The sequence below is a fragment of the Micropterus salmoides genome, unplaced genomic scaffold, assembly GCF_014851395.1.
Source record: "Micropterus salmoides isolate LMB-PRFRI ecotype aquatic unplaced genomic scaffold, ASM1485139v1 Ms_hic_scaffold_19, whole genome shotgun sequence".
Taxonomy (NCBI): domain Eukaryota; kingdom Metazoa; phylum Chordata; class Actinopteri; order Centrarchiformes; family Centrarchidae; genus Micropterus; species Micropterus salmoides.
The window spans coordinates 10,675,175-10,697,013 of NW_024041039.1; the positions used below are offsets into that span (position 1 = coordinate 10,675,175).

The 21,839-nt window shown below is 42.8% G+C and overlaps 1 protein-coding gene across 2 annotated transcripts; it reads left to right on the forward strand.

Moving 5' to 3' along the window:
- Positions 1–1,285: 1,285 nt before the first annotated feature.
- ttbk2a (tau tubulin kinase 2a) lies at positions 1,286–21,739 on the forward strand. 2 transcript variants are annotated; one of them, XM_038728344.1, is made up of 16 exons: positions 1,286–1,555; positions 5,805–5,966; positions 7,506–7,653; positions 8,796–8,869; positions 10,220–10,360; positions 10,781–10,885; positions 11,480–11,545; positions 11,708–11,800; positions 11,906–12,031; positions 12,297–12,454; positions 12,602–12,809; positions 12,938–13,161; positions 13,256–13,802; positions 14,644–14,982; positions 15,766–16,733; positions 17,466–21,739. In XM_038728344.1, exons 2-16 carry the CDS (start codon positions 5,898–5,900, stop codon positions 17,911–17,913), a joined length of 3,714 nt encoding a protein of 1,237 aa, XP_038584272.1. In that variant the 5' UTR covers positions 1,286–1,555; positions 5,805–5,897; the 3' UTR covers positions 17,914–21,739. The 2 variants fall into 2 exon arrangements, with proteins under 2 accessions (XP_038584272.1, XP_038584273.1); XM_038728345.1 differs by lacking the exon at positions 14,644–14,982.
- Positions 21,740–21,839: the final 100 nt, after the last annotated feature.

Genomic DNA, 21,839 nt, shown 5'->3' on the forward strand with positions numbered 1-21,839 from the left:
GGTATCATGTTAACTACATAAACATGTTTGTAGAGATACAAGTTCAAGTTAAAATAAAATATTGCTTGATAATGTATGTTGATTAACATTAATATTCCCAATTGTGTTGCTTTGCATGTTGTGTGCGTCTGTGTTGCATGTTTTAATGGCAATGTTATGAATGATATTCACACTAACATTAATATATATTTTTTTCATTATTGATCTACTTGCTTTTCAATTGTATATTCCTTTTTAAGGTGACTACATAACATTTGTCTAGGGACTAGAGATGAAAAATAGCCCATCGCAGCAATGTGGGCCACATTTTCTTAGCTTTGTGGATTTTAAAATATTTCAGCCAAATAACATAATATACCAAATTCATTGGAGAATTTTCACATATGGAGTAAGGAGAAATAATGCCTTGTTTGATCGTTTAATTATCTGTTCATGGCTTATAGTATATAGTACATTTCACATCCACGTAACTCATGTAAATAAAAACACATGCACAAAATATTTTTTGTTTTTATGTATGTACATAGTAATTTACGTCTATTTTGTTGAGCTTGTTCTACTGTGAGATTATGCTTTTTCTGTGTATGTACATTGAGAGTGTCAAATTCCTAATGTGAGCGCACATACCTGACTAATAAACAATAATAAAAAGTGATTCTGATTATGTATAAATGTCAATGTAATGGTACTAATGGGAAAGTGGTACAATTGTGTGTGTATGTTACTTTTTGAGGCAACTTTATTTTCAGGACTGCTGAGTGCGGGGAAATGCTTGTTTGTGGTCAGTGCAAAAAAAGAGGAAACGAGGTCTTTTAAATGGACCGAGGAATAGAAAATGTCAACTTTGCAAAGTGGAGGGTTGCTCATTTTTATTGCTGTGCATGCCATCAGTCACATACACCATCTTTGGCTTAACGCCGCCTCCCAGTGGTCTTTGCGAAAACTTTTTTTTTTTCCTGTGGCCGCGTTCCAAACTTGCTTAGATTGTGTCCTCAAACACTACAGAGAGTACTTGTTTTTTAAGCTTCATTTTAATTTCTAAAACATTCCTCTTTCTCATTACACGGCGTGCATGTGTGATATTATTTGACATGATGTCACAGCCGTGAAAACAAACACTGAATACCATAGGCTGTATATAAAAAGTTGAACACTCATCTTACGATTGTGCAGAGCTCGCGCGCTGACTGTTATGGACCGCGAACGAGCTTTTAAAGGACCCCGGTGCGCGCTCCCGAGCTGTTGCGAGGGGCGATTGAATCGGGCCCGCGCACGCAGGAAGGCTGATGATCATCACAGAGTCGTCACGTCGGGGATCCGCAGCGACCGATAGAGATGCTGAGGTGACAGGCAGAAGGAGAAAAGGGACGGCCACACTCAGACATATTTCGCCTCCGCTCGCTTATTTCTAACCAGCCTCCGCCGCTTCCTGTGGACGGTTCGCTCGCTATGGGATTCCGCTCAACGTCGTCCCCGCCGCCTCCAAACGTAGAGGATTTTTTGTAACCACACCCGGCTCTTCTTTGGATCAAGGACTGGCAGCAAAAGACCCGAGGTAAGGATCCAGAATCCAGAGGCCTTGCTATGCTCCCACCCCATTCGGCTTCGCCCTTTTCTACCACCCTATACACCCCTTATTTGTCTCTTGCAGCTGCATACATTGAGTTTGTTATCCTGCATGATGTTGTCAGTATAACCTCCTACACGTCAAGCTTGAAGAGGTTTGCGTGGCCTTTGGACGGCCAGTGTGCGTGGACGCGCCTGAGTAAATCTGCTGTGGCAACCAACTCGCTATGCAACAGCTCTCCACAGCAAAGCCACAGTCAGCCCTCTGCAGGGAGGAGAGGAGGTTTAGGACATTGCTGCACAACGTCACATCCAATTGAAAACAACTTACCAGAAGTATTTTAGTGTGTGTGTGTGCTTGCATTTTTCAAACTCTCACAATTAGCTCTTAAAATAAAGGATTTGAGGCAGTGTTCATTTACAGTAATTACCCAAACCAAATACTGCTCTTTATGTAAATGCATGCTTGATCTTGAAGGCTTCAGTTGAGCCATTATGCCATATAAACACACACTCCCATCACAGTTTCTTCCCACTGGATCAGTTGCATCCATGCTGTGACTTGAGAGGAATCAAAGTGTGGAGGGCCTCCCTGGCTCCTTGTCCTGCACACATAGTTGTCAGACCAGACACTTATTTCATCAAGCAGCAGCCTGACAAGTCTCCCTGTCTTGTCTACTGAGCCAGACCACACTCAGATTAGACAGAAAATTAAGCAGACGCTTGGTTTACTCTCACTTGGGCCACGTGTTATTGCATATGTGTGCATAGATGGCATTATGGCTCACAACTTATTTGCTTTTTGTCAATATTTATTGACAAACAACTCCAAAACGCAGCTTTTAAGTGGAGCAGGAGGAGGGATCCTCAAGGGTGGGATCACTCATTCACATTTTATGATGCTTTTATGTATCCGTAAAACTTGCGGCATCCAGCAGACAAAAAAGGGCAGAGGCGACGGCAGTCAGCTGCAGTCAGCTAAATGAAAATGGCACTGCACCATCGTCGCCATGGAGATACAGGGGGGTCAGGAAGCGTGATTCATGATGAGACGGGAGCGAGCTGTCATAGATTGGTTTAACGTTTGGTCCAAGGTCTGTTCCTCCTTAGCTGCTTTTTCTTTTTTTTCTTCTTCATTGATGGTTGGTTCCTATGGAGGAGGAGGAAGAGGAGGAGGAGGAGGAGCAGAGCCGTGCCTCATTGTGAGGTGTGAGATTAGTCACAGCGTGTGGCAGCTATGGCTTTTGCATAGTTGTGTGCACTTATGCAATTTGTGTACGAGCTTGTGTTTGAGTGCATGTGGCTTTTGCTTGTTATATGCAGTCTATGGGTCGACTGGGAGGTAGGACCCCAGTGTCTTTGCTGCTGTTCTGACTCACTTGGGCTGTTTTTGAGAGATACAGAAGTATACCTGAAAGTGTAGGTTAAGTTAGGTTAGGTTAGAAACCTCCCGAAAACATCCGTCATTTCTCCTATATCTTCCAGTTTTCTGCCAGAAGCTTGGGTTTTTCTCTCATTAACTCTCTAAGCCATAGACATTGAATGTGGCAAACAGCAGCAGAAAAGGATGCCTCATGCACGATAGCTCTGATGTGATGGAAAAAACTATTTCTACCCATCAGAGGAGGGAAACACTAGAACAGGGTGACCTTGAAGTCGTAACACAGGACTCACAGCAGAGGTTATCTAATCAGTGTTTACAGTGACTTATACTCATCCCTCGGGGATGAAAGGGTTTTGTTCATCATGTTTCTTCTGTGGCGTGGATGGTGAGTTCTGTTTTTGTGCCAGTTAGCATAAAATCAAGAAATCCACCAATGTTTTTACAAAAACAGCTCTCACTTGCTTTATCTGTGTCTACCCTCAGATAGTTCTGGTGGCTGACATTGGCATAGTTTGTTGCCAAAAAGAGACTTTTAGAGGAGTTCAGTTCTGCTTTGGCCAGTATGGCTTCATTAAAGAGAGGTTCACACATGATTCAGTTCAACTCCTGTTTCCTTAGTGGATGGCAATGTTGGTCCACCACTGTGGGTCCACAATAAAAATTCTCAACAACAAAGGGATGGCTTGCCGTTATGGTTTGTACAAACATTCACGATCTCCTCATGATGGATTGTGATCCCCTGACTTTTCATCTAGTGCCATCACAAGGTCAGAATTGATATTTGCCCAAAACTTTACTGCCCAAAACTTTACTTTCTGTTTAGTGCTAATTAGCAAATGATAGCATGCTAACATGTTAAATGATGTCCATTGGAAACATTACCTGCTTAACAACGGAATGTAATTTATTTTGAGCATGTTAGCGTTAAGGAGCTTAACTGTTAGCATGGCTGTAGACTCTGTATTGTTCATTTGTAAGCACACAATCATTGTTAGATTTTAAGGGAAATTACAATTTTGTCATAACTTTACTGTTGTTACTTGTTAATAAAAGGCCTGCTGTTCTCACGGTCTCATCAGTATGTTCACTATAATAATGTGTTTACAGAAAGAATACAGTTGAAAGACTATTAGAGTATGTCTTAAGCAGAAACATCTCGTCCACTAGTCTATCTGTATGTTAGAGCTCCTGAGTCATAACCCTAGGTCCCATTTCATGCTTGTCATTTCACAGTTATCTGGTCCAACCATGTTTTGCCCTCTTCCATCTCCCAAACTCATCCCGGTGTATGATGGGATTGATTGCCTCCTTGATGTCGGGATGTCATGCCCTGCAACCAAATAGTATTTTGAAGGCTGGTTGCATAACCGTAGACGCCCGCGCACCGTGTGCAGAATGATGAATCGAAGTTGGGTTTGCTTTGAGCGTTTGAAGCCAGACTAAAGGAAGTTACCAGCGTGTGCTCTCCTGAGAAATGCTTATCTATGATGTTGTATAATACAGGAGTATACACATAGCTTATCCAGGGGAAACTCCCATTTTAATGTTGTTGTACAGAGCGAAAGGAAGCTTATGGTGCATGGCAGTACATTTTATTGGTACCGCTTACTAATAACTCACCCTTTATTAATGATTTTTAAGTTGTAACTAATTGCTTTATTAATGAATAATCTACTAATGCTTTATAGATTAGATATAAGCCATAAATAGGAACACCTTTTGGCTTGTCAGGTTGCAAAAATGCATCTAGCAGGACAGTTGTCTCAGTAGCTCTTTAATTCATTCACCACCTAGAAAAACCTGCAGAGTATCTGGACCAAGGTAAATATATTAACAATTTATTAATATGTTCAACTGCATACGTGATGGCTTTGTATAAAGCGTGTAATAATTAATAAATGTAAATTGGTTTGCAAGCTGATTTACAAACTTTTTTGTAAGGGGCAACCTATCAGAAAGTGGTACAATTTATCTTTAGGCATCAGGTACATTTAAGGACGTGGTCCAAGATAGTATTTGTCAAGTGGTGGGACAGGAACTAGTGGCGGGTCATTTGGATAACTGACAAAAAACATTTGCATTTGTGAATTTTGACCTGGGGATGCCCAAAAATCTGGTTTTACAATGTAAACTCATTTGAAAGACTCATATTGTGATGAACTGAAATTATTGTGATACATATTTTTGTAACCTTAAATTAAGAATAACTTGCTTACAAAATGCCATCTGAAGGAAATTATTTTATAGACTTTACACAGTTCAACTTCAATATGATTAACATCAGTGTACTTATTCAAAATGTATACTACTGTATGTGATAAGATATTGTTTTATATTTCACACAGCCAGAGCTAATCACCCTAATGAATATATTAAAACGGTCTCATTATATCTGCCGAGACACATAGTACTTTATTCATAAGACCTGTTCCTTGGCTGTCATACACAGAAGATAAATGGCCGGGAAAATGATACTAAGCCTTTTTGTAATTTAAGATGATGGACTTTTGCCTGTGAGTTGGTGGGGTGAGATTGTCTAGAAAGACAACTGCTGGCAGCAGGTGTGGCAGCTGCAGCGATGGTCGAGTATCAGAAAGCTGCAGACATTAAGCCAAGGGTTTAACTCTGTCTCTCCACTTGGGAGACTTTCGAACTTTCACATATAGTTCAAACAGGCCTAAAATAGAAAAACAGGCCTTTTGCATATTCAAAACCTCGGTGTTCAACAACCAAGAAGATTAGCTCAGGATCCTGAAGTTATCAGTTTGTGCAGATGATCCTAAATAATCAGAATTCATCTGATTTCCTTGGTCTTTATTCCTCAGCTTCTGAAAGTTCTCTTGGGCTTCCATAGGGTTCTCCATCAAGGCCCAAATGCCAGGCCCAGTCTGAGGCAGCTGGTCGAGGGGGGAAGCAGTGAGGACAGCGTCCTTGGTCCACAAACGGGATGAGCGGGGGAGTGGAGCAAGCTGACATCCTAAGCGTGCTATCCCTGGTCAAGGAACGATGGAAAGTGGTATGTGGCATATTATTCAACTACAATAGGCATTTTGTTTGGCAATTTGTCCAGCCCCATCACTGCCTGTCCGTAGCTCGCCCTCTGTTCCACAAACAACTCTTTGTTCATCAAACAATGCTCTCCCCTGCCTATGAGTCCTCCTGCTTTTCTCGGAGTATCTCACCTGTGGCTTGGACAGTTTGGGGTTGTGTCTCTCGCTCCAGGTAGGGCTGCTGCAGTATGGGAAATCCAAAAATAGCCTGTATAGCTATTTATGGCAGTGCAGTGTGCTATAGGCAGCAACAGCAGTGTTCCCCGTGGGCCCATGTCTCTCACTGCTGTACCAGCCTGGGTGCCATGTGAGGCTGTTATTCCTAACTGGCAGCTTGGCACCACTTCTTGTCTTCTAAGGAGCAGAGTTACATAAGAACGCTGCAGCTAATCCCACGACTTTAGCTCCTAGTGCGACAGAAGACTGTGTGTGTGTGTGTGCAAGGAGGACAGTGAAGGACACATTGGGACTTAGAAGAAATTAAACCTCTACTAGTACTGAGAGGTGAGAGTGAAACGGCAGGGGGCAGTTTGAAGGAGTGAAATAAACAAGAGAGCATAGTGAAATGAATCACATACTTCTCTTGGTGTCATATAGAAAAGTGTGCTACCATTTTTGCCTTCATCAGTGCAAGTGCTATCAGCACCAAGGACAGGAACTATTTACAGGTGAAAAGTAGAAGAAGAAGAAAAAGAAGAAGAAGAAGAAGAAGACTTTATAATCCCTGTAGCGGAACTCAAATATATTTCACTCTGTTGTTATTATTACTATACACATACATAGGTCCGAAATACACACACATGCACAAACAGCAATCACTAATTACCTACTCCCATTTATTGTCAGGTAGATCTGAAGAGAGTCGATTAATCTTTCTCTTTTGTGATAGTAAACTGAATATTTTGGGGGGTTTTGTACAGTTAGTCGGACAAAGCAAGCAATGTGAATAGGCCACCTTAGGCTTTTGAAAATTGTTTGATATAAACCGAAGTCACAAAATAGACCATTGTGAGAGGTCTTCAACACTGCTCCCTGCCAGGATATTCTACAGCTGCCTGAATCTGTTTCATTGTGTCTTAAAAAAGAAAAGACCTCAACGAGAAAATCTTTTTTCTCGTTGATTGCATGGACTATTCTCGTTTGTTGGCTCTTTATGACTAATTTGGAAACACTATATAAGACAATAATCTAATCTGCAGATCAGACTGTGGTTGTACTGGGCAGCTTCCAGGTGTGTATGTGTGTAACTGTGAGAGTGTGATCAGAGCGTTCCTGCAGAAGAGAGCCTTTCTCTCTGTGAAACTTCCCTGAATAATACTACACAAAAATGCCTAAATTAATCCTATCACATAGTCCCACCAAAGGAGACCATCTGATTTTTATATTGACAGACTGACCGATTAAAAACAGAGCAAAAAAACAAACAAAAATTAACTTTTGTTAAGCTTCCCACGTCCTATAAATGTGCATCTCACTGTCCATGTTGTTCCATCATCTTCCTCTAGGTGAAGAAGATTGGGGGTGGTGGGTTTGGGGAGATCTACGAGGCTTTGGACCTGCTGACACGGGTCAGTGTCGCTCTGAAGGTGGAGTCGGCCCAGCAGCCCAAACAGGTGCTCAAGATGGAGGTCGCCGTGCTCAAGAAGCTCCAGGGTGAGTCGAAATGGATGCAGTGGATTTGGTTACATTGCTGGAAATTGATTGATTCTCCCTGTCACCGTGACCTAATGATCCGACCCAAAAGAGGATACTGCGTGTATCATTAGCATTCTTGGCTGAAAAACAAATCCTTAAGAGAAGGAAAATATTTTCTGTCAATAATTTTGTCATTTTAATTGCGGTTTAAGTGTTAGGAGGTTTAATGTAAAAGTTTCAGATGACAGGAACTGAAGACAGAGTTCTAGTACAAGAGGAAGTATATGTTTGTGTGCTGGGACACTTCCAACATCTGACAGCAGAGACACAGGATTAACACAAGAGAGCTCCTAAAGAGGGGCTGTATAGTTTTACGCCTTTCTCTCTTTTTTAACTATGTCTTTTCCCTCCCTTAAACCTTCATGCTTTTTAACCACTATGGCTTTTTCCTTTCTTCGCTCTGAGAGGAAAATCAATGGTATGGGATCATGTTTGCTGTCTAATGACTGCGGCCTGGGGCATCATTGGTCTGTTGATTCCTGAGGGAACCAGCATGTAATCTGAGATGGGCTGAACTCCAGCCCCCCAAAACATTGCTGACCCAGCTGTAACAAGTAAACAATAACCCAGTGCCTTTTAAGAAGACTAATCAGTCATATCTAGCTACTAATAGCTGGTTTTGTTTTTGGATTCTTTTGGAAGTTTACTTTGATTTATTGTATAAGAATGTGGTGAAATAAAAATAGTGCATTTTACAGAGAAGTTCTGTTATTAACTGTTTGCATTCACTGCGTGCTGAAGGGTTTGGGGTGTGGCCGCAGTCATGCTGCCAGTGCAGCAATGTCTTTTGAGACCAGAGCACATGCACACTTGCTCACACACATGCACAAACACACAAGGCATTCATGCACATGTGTGGACCCAGTGTTGTGTGCTGTAGCATATAAATCAACAGGGTAGTCTTGGTGATGGGAGGGCAGTGAGCTGTCGTGAGTGGAGAGGGAAGGGCAGGGAAATATGAACATAACACATCATCATGATTCACACAGCATGCCGCGTCTGACGATCAAGTCACACAGCTGACGTCAGGTGACTGTGAAGTGACCTCTGCTTCTCCTCTCCAGTAACCTGAAACTCTCTTGTCCTCCTTTATTTCTTAGGTAAAGACCATGTGTGTCGCTTTGTGGGATGTGGCCGCAATGACCGCTTTAATTACGTGGTGATGGAGCTTCAGGTTGGTCTGAATGCAGAGAACTTAATGCCTCATAAGCACTCATTTTGTGTGACACATCAAAGTTGTGCTGAAGCAAGAAATCAGTGAGTGGATTGACAAATAAATGACTGGAAACACTTTTAATAATCGTTTAATTGTTTAGTTTCAGACTGTTGGTTGGACAAACAAGTAATTTAAAAAATGCTGCTTATGGGTCTGGGAAATTGTGACTGGCATTTTATAAAGTAAATAATTTATCAGCAAATCAGTGAACAGATTAAAGCAAACTATGTTGCTTTAAAAAATAATAACACATTATTTCTCTTATAGATGAATAGTTTTAATAACAATTGATAAGGAATAAAATGCACCCCTTGCTTAATTATATACATTCAGGGGTTTTGTTGCTTCAGCCTTACTTGGTCTGGTTAGGACTGCTAGCTCATGGTGGCTAAGATTAAGTATTTTCAATTATGCTATAATTGTCACTTGTGGCCACAGTTGCCGCTGTTCAGCCAAAGTTGCTCAAATACAGTCCTATGTCAAACCACTTTGAGTCATTGCTCAAGGTTTGACATTTTTTCAGAGGGACAGCATGGCTGTTTCTCGTCTAGAATTGATGATGAATGATTGTAATTTTAAATAAATAATTCTTAATATTCTAAAAATACTGCTACATAATAGTAATAATAATAATAGAATAATTTAGCTACTAACATACTGTGCAAACATTTTAGTAACCTAGATGTACATGGTCACATTGACAATGCTAACAAGCTCCCACAGTTGTTGAGATATTTCACTTAAAACCAAATGCTTCCCTCACATTGAAGAAATGTTGGGGGACAGCCAAAGTCTTTAGGATCCTCTGGGGACCATAAATGTCTGTACAAATTTACATGTCAGTCTATCTAAAGGATGTTGAGAAATCAATCAATCAGACATCAAATTAGTTTCAATTACTGCATCTACCACATGATCACAAATTCATGAATACATTCTCTGAATGTGATGATAGATGAGCTTTGTGTGTTTTGAAAGTGTGGTCTGGTTGTGATTTACATAACCATGCTGTGGACTGCACTGACTCCCGACCGCACCGTGTGTTTAATAAGAGATGATCAGTGCAGCTGAATTAATTTTTTTTCTCACTGTTGTCCACTCACCACATTTAGCTGTCACCACTGTCACTAAAACATTTAATAGTGAATTTATTTGTCTAGATACTATGTTTGAGAGCTAGATAAATACTTTTAGTAATTCTTGCCGTTTATGACGTGTTTGTGAGGAGAGTCAGAGGACCTGGGAATTTATCAGACTTTTTCAAATTTTCCCACTTTGCTTACTGTTCTTGTGCATGTGCTCTCTCAGGGTCGTAACCTGGCTGACCTGAGAAGGAGTATGACCAGGGGAACCTTCAGCATCAGCACCACCCTGCGTCTGGGGCGCCAGATCCTGGAGGCCATAGAGAGCATCCACTCTGTGGGCTTCCTTCATCGTGACATAAAACCAGTGAGTCACATGTAGCTGGGTGCAGCAGAGGATATTTTCTGCTTGGTTCTCTTTTCATTACCTAGCACTTATGCTCCTTCTATATATTCCCGACACAGGAGAATAGTTCTATTGTCTGTCTTTGTGACTTTTTATTGGCTGCTAGTTTTGTTGTATTATTCATTTTTTTTTGATTATTGCACTTTCAGTAAGTTGGCTCATAATGAGTGTTGGCTAAGTGCCCAAAATGTAGGAGAATGTCTTAGCTGCCTGTCTCAGCTGTCTTCTGAGCTGCTTTAATAAATTATATTCCACCATAAGAACTTATTTATTTTCCCGAAGCTACATGAATATAAATACATACAATTTTAATGTGATTGTATTCTCACATAATTGATTATATTATGCTTTTATCCATTGCATCTTGTTTTTCTGCTTCAGTCCAATTTCGCAATGGGCCGCTTTCCGAGTACCTGCAGAACCTGCTACATGCTGGACTTTGGTTTAGCTCGCCAGTTCACCAACTCTTGCCAGGAGGTCCGACCTGTAAGTGCCCTTCTCTGTTACTGGGTATAAACTGAGCCTAACCGCACGAAATATTTTTATATTAACAATGGATCAAATTATTATGTGTAATGGAAAAAGTGTCAACCACAGAGATGTTTTTTGTTTTTGTTTTTCAGTCCACAAATTTACTGTTTTGTTTCAGTCTCACTGCTCTTATCACCCTCGTTTACAACAGCAGCAGATGGCTGTGTTTAGTCTAAAAAAGCTCTGATAAACCGACTGGATGCTACCTGCCCAGCACCAAATAGCATTTAGCAGCTAAAATGCCTGATAAACTGAGCTAAAAGAGATTGAATATTGGATTTACATTCATCAAATGACCAGAAACACTACTCCAAATGAAAATGACTGGTGTGTAAATACGCAAAAGATTGCTAACATGAACACCATAACAACTGTATAAAAAATTAAAATTATGTTGCAGGTTTAATGGGATCGAATAATATTAGGAATGGAAATAAAGGGATAGTGTTAGATGTTAGATAAAAAAAATTAGACAAATATAAGTAGTTTCTTTTAACTTTTGTGTTATATTGTATATTAGCTTTTAATGGCTGTTTCTGTCTTTGTCAGCCCCGTCCAGTGGCAGGGTTCAGGGGAACAGTCCGCTATGCATCTGTCAATGCACACAAGAATAAGGTCAGTCACTATCTACCATGTGTGGGAGCTCTTGTGTCATCTGTGATGCTGTCCCACATGTGTGTCTATTCATGCTATTCACGTGTGCTATACACAACTTTCTCTTTTTGGTCATGAAATATTATTGATTAATGTTAACTCAAACCTGTTGTAATTCTGCAGGAGATGGGTCGTCATGATGACCTGTGGTCTCTCTTCTATATGCTGGTGGAGTTTCTGGTCGGTCAGTTGCCATGGAGGAAGATCAAGGACAAAGTAAGGACAACCAATAATTATTGTCCTTCCCGGAAACTATACAGCCCTGTCCAGGTAGCTGTAAGTGATGAGATGTGACTGGTGTATGTGTTTGTTCATTCCCAGGAACACGTGGGGAAGCTAAAGGACACTTACGACCATCGTCTGATGCTAAAACACCTACCAGCAGAGTTTGGTGTATTCTTGGAACACATCTCCAACCTTGACTACTTCACCAAGCCTGACTACCAGGTGACATAGAGGTCTAATTTGGATTTAAGAAAAATAATGAAGGTTTTTCTCACTACATAGAAATGCTGTTTTCAGTAAATGACAATACAGTTTGATATTTTTCCTAAATAAAGTGAGCTGATCTAGAAAGGTCTGCTCAAGTTGCTATGTGTTATGTGCCTGTCTTTAAGCACCACGTGTGTTTAAAACCTATTTTCTGTGGACTTGCATCTCACTGAATAAAAACTTACAAAAACGTTTATTTTGTATTTTTGTGTCATTACAGCTGCTGATGTCAGTGTTTGACAACAGCATGAAAACCTACAATGTTGTGGAGAATGACCCTTATGACTGGGAGCGGACCGGCACAGATGGCACTTTGACAATCAGTGCCACTGCCACGACACCGCAACATCACACCCGCCTCACTCCGGCACACATGGGGTATGTTTGGTTGGAATAAATACACTTCATTAGAGTTAATTCAGGAGTTACACATGTTGAAATTGTACACCTGCCTCTGAATGGTTGCCTGCACTGTCTTATAATGCTGTAAATATGAAGTAATGTTTGAAACTTGTGTTGCCCCAGTATGGCGAATGCCTCCCTGATCCCTGGCGACCTGCTGAGGGAAAACACAGATGAGGTCCTGCAGGACGAGCAGCTCAGTGATGTGGAGAACAACCCAGCCCCAGAGCGCCTGCCGGGCTCTCCGCTCCACCCACACCGCAACCAAGAAGCTGACGTCTGGGAGGAGCTGGATCGCAACCGTAACCGCATCAGGACTGGAGTCTGGAAGGTAGACTTTGGTGTAGTTTTATCACTTCAAGCGCTCTCATTCAGAAAATTGATACCTAAGTTTATATCCAGCTGTTCATTTTAGTTAATCACTAATCAATAACTAACAAAACTGACTGGTTTCCATAGGCGTCAACTGAGGAGGAACACAGCAACAACCAGGGTAACCAAGGACACCAGAGCCCTTATGCTGGGCCAAGCCTGGGATCCCCAGTCAAACTGCACCCTGAGGTGGTGGCTTCAGATCGTGATGCCCCTCTGCTGAGGAAGCTCCGCAACATTCACAGTTTTGAGCTGGAGAGGAGGCTTGGCCTAGAGTCCAAGCCCAGTCCAGAGCGTTTCCTGGAGGGCGGGTATGTCTGTCAAGTAACCGATCTGTTTTTTCAAAGATTTCTGTAGGATATAGCAGAGAGTTGATTGTTGGCACCTATCTTGCCCCTGTTTTAGTTCACCAAAACAGCAGATTGGCACCCAGCACCAGGATAAGGAGGCTGACGGGCATGCAGTCATCCCAGTAACTCAGGGTCAAGCTGCCGGGGAGCGTCCTGATAGGGTCTGGCACTATGATGAGGAGTTCCGGTCTGGTGGTGGTTCTCCTAAGCCAGCATCCTGTGGATCTCTGGAGCAGGGAGAGGGGGCAGTCAGTAGCGGGGGCTTTGTGGCCCTCAATCTGAGCTCTGGGAGGCAGGACATTGACTCAAGGGAGTGGGTAATGGTTGAGCGGCCCAGTGGCTCTCCAGGAGCCAAGGTTACCACCAGCCCTTCGGAGGAGGATGGGGAGCTGGAAGTGCTCCAGCCAGGGGAACAGTCTCCTGGATGGGAAAAGGGCAGCCCTAGTCCTAACCCTGGAAAAGCTAGACGAGAAAGCATGGCTTCCTCCAAGGGAAGTGCAAAAGTGGACAAGTTGGAGCTTAGCGTGGGCCCTGCAGGGGCTCTGCCCCCCGTCACTCCAACCAGCCCAGCGGAAGCTCTGGCTGAGGGAGTTCTCACTCAGGTAAGCCCTTTAATTTGAAGACCAACTCACAACATGGCATACATGGTACTGACTGTAGTCAGCATTTTACAATGTTAAAAAGCTGTACAGAGTCAGAGTTCTAGGTAAATAGAACATCAATGCTAATATCATAGGTCCACCAGCTGCATCTTGCTGTAGTGTGAAGTTAGATGTTACTGCTTCGCTTCTTCGCTTGTGTTTATTTGTAAAAAAAACATATTTGTGTCACAACTGCAGAGCTTTTTATCAGATCACAGCATGGGGAAAAGGAGAGCTTATGGCTTTGAAATGCACTTTGATTTGCATAAGATATCATGTATTATTTTATCTTATTTTCAGACATTTGGAATGTCTTTGGTTGGTATTATTTACTTCACAAGTGAAATCATTTATTTCCAAAATATGCTTTGGTTTGCTTAGTTTAATTAATTTTTTGCTCGATTTATTACCTTCAACCAGCCCACCGAGTCGAATTTCAATATCCTGCTCAATCTACAAGTTCAACATAAATCCCTTTTACTTAATTTGTAGAACAAATTTTTTCTCTACAAGAGAAATAACTATCCACTCACTCTCTCCTACAACCAGAACTGCCTCCAAGTTGAAAATGTGCACTGCCTTCCAAAAATCGACCTACCTCGCCTCTTTCTTCCTTCCCTAAGATTGTCCCCTTATCTTTATAATCCTCCCGTCGCTTTACCTTAACAGCTCGACATCGTGCTCCGAACTGGTGCATTCGGCTTGTCCTACCTCACCGCACTTCCTCCATCTTCTCACTCCCTCACCAATCTCACAACCCCTCCTCTTTCAACCCCCCACTTCTCTCCTTCCCGTCTCTTAGTTCCCCACCTCTCCTCCATCCCTGCCTGAGGAGGTTGCGGTCCGGACATCCAGCCCCATCCCTCTGCGCTCTCCTAGCCCTCACACTCTCCTGACCACCTTGTCGGACCCGCTGCACCTGCGCCAGCCACTGAGCATGAGGCGCAGCCTGTCCGTTGACCAGCAGCAGCAGGAGCGCACCTCCTCTTCCTCCTCCTGCCACGCCTCCCTACCACTTCCACCAAACCCTGCCCCTGGCACCCGCTCGCCCAGTCGCAGGAAACTGCCAGCCATCCCGGCGGGTGCTGCCAACACCAAGTTTCCCTCTGTCATACGCATCACCCGTGCCCAGCTTCAACAGGTGATGAGCCCATCACAATCCCGTAAAAAAGCCGACCTCCATTCAGCTTCCTCTGCATCAGTAGCGATACACCGGCTTTCAACATTTTTGTTCTTTCTTTTTTGTTTGTTTAAGTTGCTTATTTTGGCTTCTTTGTACAGTCGGCTTGCTTTTTTGTGTTGTTGTCAGGCAGCTCTCTCCAGAAACCATGAGGGGCATTGTGAAGTCCAGGCAGAGCATGGGTCAGATGTGTCCTTGTGTCTGGACATGTGTTCTTGTGATCTGAATAGGGGTGTGTGTTTGTCTGATTGTGGCATGTATGTTTGGAATGTCGAGTCATGACTACAGGTTGCATGGTCTCTTTTGTTTCAGATCGTCTTTGTCCTCTCTATCTTTCTCTTTCTCTCTCTCTCCCTGTATTTGTTCCTCACCCTCTCTTCGCTGAAGCCCCCTGCGAAGTTGCGTGAACGTTTCCTGTCCTACTTGCTGGTTTAGTACTCACAGCTTGACTGACACTGCCATAGCACTTGTGTGTTTCGGTCTGATAATGGTAGCTATGGTATTGCATGCTGTTGCCAAACTAATCACCATTTATTACCCCATATTATACAATTCTTCCCTTTTCACACATCTGTATCAGGCTCTTGCTACAGAACTACAGCACAACTCGACATGTTGTAGTCTATCAGCAACAGGCCTTTGACAATTAGAACATTATTCCCATTTTAGTGTGATTTATTTTTTTATTAACATCTGTGTGTCTTTTTCTTTCCTCCCATGTCTCCACCTCCCCTTCCCCTCCAGTTGACAGCTCAGCGTCCCTCTGTGCTTTCCTCCCAGTCAGGATCAGACAGTGCCCCACAGTGCCTCCTGCTGGAGAGGCATGGTGAAGCTGAAACTGAGGCTCAGCAGGTCCAGGAGCGTACAACAGACATCAGCTCCCCCCAGGACCATGTGCTTACCCATCCAGGGACACCCACAGACCCCCTGGCTGAGATGCTGGTCAATGGAAACAACCACGCCAAAGCTCAAAGCCCTGTGCCAAGCCACGTGTCTTCCCCACGCTCCCCCCATTCTCCACGCTCGCCTCCTCCGCGCACGCCTTCCTCCCCATGCTCTCCACGCTCCCCTCACAGTGCTGTGTTTGCCAATGGCCACTTCTCCCCTCCTGTTAATGGCCAAAGGGATTTAAGTAACGGAGCATTCTCCAAGATGAAAGACGCTGAGAATGATTATGGCCACAGTCCCTGTGACACAGAGCCTCAGCTAAGAGAGAGCAGAGAAGTGAATCAGGCCCCAGATGACACTAGTGGCCCAACCTCCTCCTCCCCGGCTGCTCCCCGTAAGGACCCCAGCCGGAGGCAAAGTCGCATCCCAGTCCTGGAGCCTTCCAGACTGCTGGAGCTCCCTCCTCCAGGGTCTGCGAAGGAGAAGCTCCTGCAGAAGAAAGCTAGCCACCAGGGCCTGGTCCCCTCTCCCACTGCCTCGCCATCCCTCTCTGATAGGCGTGGCCCCATGGTGGCCTCCCTTGCCAGGGACCCGCTGTCCTCAACCTCTGACCGTTCTCAGGAAGAGGACTCTCTTATGGGCTCCCGTTCGGACCGCCAGGGAGACGATGCTCCTTCCCTGTCCTCCTCCTCCAGCCCTCTGTCCCGAAAGAGCAGAATCCCTCGTCCTGTTCATTCAGCTTCTTCCGCTGAGCAGCTGGCTGCCCAATTCCTGCCACGGCCACCTCCTGGAAAGCCACCTTGCCGCCCCACAGTGGAGGGCAGGTAATATTTTGCTTTCATGGATCAAAAATTGATTAATTCCCAAACCATTATTGTTTTCAAGGCATGTATGATGAACATTATGAAAGAAAAAGCATGCAAGAAAATGCATTAAATTCACTGGTTGATTTTTGTTGTACATTATGGATAATTAATTTGCTTTCTTGCTGATAGTGAGATGAGACGATTGATACCACTCTCGGGTCTGTATGCTAAATATAAAGCAATAGCCAGCTGGTGATTAGCTTAGCTTAGCAGAAACACTAAAGCAGGGGTAAACAGCTAGCCTGGCACTGTCCAAAGCTATAAGAAATCTGCCAAGTAATACGTATCTTGCTTGTTTAATTTGTACTGTGCTGGAACTATTCCTTGGTTAGGCGAAGTGACTTTGTGGAGCCTTCCTGGCCCAGGAATATTATCTGTAAAACCACAACTTCTTGTATTTACATTTCTGTTTATGTACAAATTAAAAATATGCGTTAATATGTGTAAATTAGTCAAATTTGGGAAGCGTTTTTTTACTTTGGACAAAGCAAGGCTAGCTGTTTCCCCTAGCTTCCAGCCTTTATGGTAAGCTAAGCTAGACAACTGCTGACTGGCTTAGCTTTGGAAACTGACACGGATCCTCTCGTCTCTCTGCAAGAAATTTGATTCATCACATTGTTCCCTGGTTTGCTTTGAAATATATGAGTTGGCTCTTATTCATAACCTGCCCTGCTTTTTGTACCCACTTAGGCTTAGGCGTTACCGCATTCGAGCTGGCAGCAACAGTGACTCAGACCTCTTGACATGCCTTGCTCAGCTGATGCATGGTTCCCGAGGCTCCCCCCTTCACCACCGCTCCTCAGCTCAACACGGGGGCTCCAGGATGGGCATCTGCAGCCTGACGAGCTCTCCGCACCACCATCGCAGCTCTAGCGCATCCCCACGCAGCTCCTCCTCCCTGCAGCGCTCCGTCAGCTCCTCGCCCTCCCGCCACGAGCACCGTGGCGGCGGTGGAGGGGGCTGCCTGGGCCGCAGCCGCTCGCCCCCAAGCTTTTCTGGCTCGCCACCTCCCCGCCGCTTCTACCCTCACCACCAGGAGACTTGCTGTAGCCGCCAGGCCCGCACAGGCCCATTCCACCTGCCCAGGGGGAAAGTCTGTAGCCGAGAGGGCAAGTGCTCCAGCAAGTTGAGCAGATAGTTGCCCACCAGGTTGCGCTGCCACAGCAGAGGACGGGAAGACTCCCATTATGATAGGGTGGACCGCAGTAGGGATAAAAGCCTGAGTCTTCCTGTATAATTAAAAAAACATCTTGTATCCCCATTTTCGCTGTCCGTCTGAGACTTACACTTGTCTCGTCGTTTCCCACTGTTCTCTTCACTATTTGCACACAGGGTTTGTTATTCATTTATGTGCCCAGCTTTAAAGGGGCACTCCAGCAATTTTGTATTGCACATCTAAAAAGTTGCTGGACTTTTGAGAGGCAGTCTTGAAAAAGAATGAATCTGAGATATCCGAACCTTTAGTCTGCTAAGCTCCAAAAATGCTGGCTCCTACATTTCCCATTATGCAACAAGACTGCGTCTTTCATCACGGCCCCTCTATCTTGTAAGTGCCCACTTCTTTCAATCCCCATGTCTCCAGTTTGTAAAGAAGGCTGAAGGCGAGTAAACTGACCTTTATGTGTTAAAATCTGTGGAGTGCCCTTTTATAACTTATCAAACAAGCAATGTTGACATGTCAGGGTCCTCATTTTATTTATATTATCATGTTGTAGAGCAAAATAATATAGCTGTAAAATGTAGACAGTAATTTCCTAATGCAGGCATTACTATAATACATAATCAATAGTTGGTTGGGCCAGTGGGCACATAAATAAATCATTTTCCTGTTTATTCATCTTCATCCATCCTGCACCACCACATAATGTAACTTATTTATCCTTAGTATTAATGCACTTGATTATACTGACGGAGTATCAGTATAGCTGATCACAACTTAATAAAATTTTGGCCTGGGGTTGATTCAGTTGTCTCCTCTGTATTTGGAGATGGCAGGCAGGGTATAATATTTACTTTATGCTAATAATGTGTTAGCATAAAGCCAGAATTTGTGTACAGTTGTATTTATTGAGATATTTATTTTGATGCTTAGCGATGCTTAGGACTCCTGCCCTCTTCTGTGTGATGTTGTATGTATGGTTGTTGGTTTTGTGTCACTCACATTAGTTTTTAAATGTTTAATCGAAGGGTTCACTCCAAAGTGACCCTTTTATACAATCAATCATGTAAAGTGCGTGAGGACACACACCTTTTTGTGCCTACTGTGTTGCTAAGAGGGAATCAAAATGTACCCTGAAGGAAGGGATTACAAGTTAGGATTGTGAAAACTTTTTAGAGCTGAAGGCATTGATGGAACGTGTGTTTTCCAGTAGTGGTAGCTGTAGCAGCAGTAGTAAGCTTAAACAACACAAGGTACATTACTGATGAGTAATGTTCAGACACAGATGTTTGTCTCAATGTGTGCCTTGGCACTTTGGGCAGCTCAAGGATTCTCTTTGGTTTATTTGTAATTAGAAAAAAAGGAGCCAAAAACAAACTTGTGCCAGCCGTTATAAGACGACCCTTTTTACCAGTATTCTTTTATGTAGAAAAGGTAGCAACACAAATGTTTATAAATCAAACACAATTTGAGCAGCAGTTTACTTGATGACAGAGTAGCCATTCTTTGTAATTACGAAAAGGAAATATTTCAAGTGACACCTCACTTAACTGTCCTGTACGCCAGGTCAGTGTTGGAGATAAAACGTCGAAGAAATGTGAATTTCAGACCTCAAACAACATTTTGTCAAATGTTATTAGAAAATGGAGGCCATATGTACACATATTTCTCACACCAAAATGATGTTCCATGCTTCCATGTGCAAGAATGTTTTGGTTATTTTTGTTTGTTTCTCCTGAGCCAGAGAATAATGACACAGTATATTTGTGCACAAGGCAAAGAATTAGAGTATTTGTTTGTGTTTAATTTAGTTAGGATTCCTCACTGAAACTCTCCTCCACAACCTCCTCCCACTCCTCTGCTTGTAAGATACTGTACAATAACTCCAGCTTCCTCCCAATGCTACGCTTTGCATGCTCAACACAGAAAAAAAAAAAATCAGAATCAACTACTGAGTAAAAAGCTGCATACAGCTTCCCATCACACAGCATCTATCTTGTGAAGATTTAAACTTGGCAGTGACTTCATTACCTGCTGGGTGAGCCGTTTTAATTTCTGTGCATCTGCGTATTTTCTCTGACCCATCTTTCACTGATCCTCTCCCCCACCTGTTGACGAGTTTTCTGTGCTTCCTGCACTGACTTGGGATGATTGTGTTGCTGTTGGAATGATAGACAGTATTTTTATCAGTGCAACTACCTGACATGATGCACATAAGAATTACCAGAAAGAAAAGAAAAAGGAGAATAGACTGTGCTGCGTTTTAAGCACTACTGTAGGAAACAGCAGCAGTTGAAAGATAAATATCAGTCATAGCCTTTATGGGATTATGGCTATACACATGGAGAACGGAAAAAACTAATCACATTGCCAAATATTTTGATAAATTTTGCAGATGTGGTTTGACTTGATAAATATTGGAGGGAATACAGACTGAATGGGTGAAATTGCTTTGTAGATATGAAATGTGCTGTTTCGTCTGACTCCTGCAGATCTTGCAGATACCTACGCTAGCCTCGCAGAGCAGCTATGATGACTCATCCTGAAGGCAGACAGCGTTCAGTCAGTCAGTCGCCTTAATGTATCTTCTCTGCCCCTCTGTGCGTAGCGAGGGATGACTGAGCCTTGTCTGTGTTGGAGATCATTCCACTCTTAGGCCAAGCCATGCCTTCCTATCACTTCTCTCCTGCCTGTGAATGGCATGTACTACCATGCCAGTCAGTGTGGTGAATATATCCCATCTGAAATCAGTGCTGTCAGACTCTTGTGCTTACAAAGCTGCGCTTCGACTGGAGAGCTCGCTGTTTTTCTGTGAGAATGCTTGAGCCTTTTATTGATTGACTGGAGAATTTCAGGGTTCAGTATTCAAGGTGTGTTTGTTAGGGTGATAAGTGTATGCTCTCAAACAGGGATGTGCAATTTTGACACGTCGCCAGCAATCAATCTTTGAATTCTCCCTCTTTCAACTCTCTATTTCAGGCTCACCGATTTCAAGATATTTCAAGCTTTCAAAGTTTAGAACGCTGTTGTGCAGACTTTTAATATGTACCTGTAAAATATTCAAAGTAATTATTTAAATAAAAATAATTATTGTAAAACCATAACTTATATGCTAACAGGCTTCGGTGGAAGGGAGGAACAGACACTAAACAGTGCTGCTGGTTTTAGAAGATAATCAGATTCTTATTATGTTTTATTTTCATAATTATTGCACATAAGTGGTGTGTAGCTGTAGTACTAGTGATACCTTCCAGATGAATTTTTCTTTGTCACTTTTTTTAAAGTGGCCTGCTCATAGAAAGGTGTCATATTTATAGTAGCTTGTCGGAATTTGTGGTTACAGATACCATACGCCAATAGAACAAACCCAGCTGCTTTATTTTATTTTAAAAGGTGAAATAGAAACTAATAAAGCCTTGGTGTGCACTAGTACACTTCTCATGTCATAGCATTGGATTACTTGTTAGTAACTTATAGATACTTGACTGAAATGATTTAATGTGACATTTGCTTATTTGCTGATCCATCATTTTGACTTCAATTGTTAGAAATTTTTAATGGTTGATATTTTTGTGTTGTAATGTATGTCATGGTTTTGAAATGTAACTGTACAGTCTCAAGGAAAGAATGTAACAAGTGGGAGTTTTGCATTGTATATAACTGTAATTATTTATGTTTATTCTATCATTTGTATCATATCAATGCCTTGTACAGTGTTTTTGTTCTTTTTTGTTTTAAAATTATTTTGTATTTTATTTTTATAAACTGGTTATAAATAAAATACTCATTCCGCATGCAGACAGAATCTTGTGAAAGGTTTCTGTTTTTAATCTTGAAATGTTTGGGCACTGGAGGAGGACACAAAGGTTGTAATAGGGCGGTTTAACTGTATGCTGTAACCTAAA

What these genes read in the sequence shown, in the direction of transcription:
- ttbk2a (XM_038728344.1), top strand. Translation starts at nt 5,898, where the DNA reads ATGAGCGGGGGAGTGGAGCAAGCTGACATCCTAAGCGTGCTATCCCTG. An exon ending in CGTGCTCAAGAAGCTCCAGG is followed by an intron (nt 7,654 to 8,795) that starts GTGAGTCGAAAT and finishes TTTATTTCTTAG; the next exon opens with GTAAAGACCATGTGTGTCGC. An exon ending in TTCATCGTGACATAAAACCA is followed by an intron (nt 10,361 to 10,780) that starts GTGAGTCACATG and finishes TTTCTGCTTCAG; the next exon opens with TCCAATTTCGCAATGGGCCG.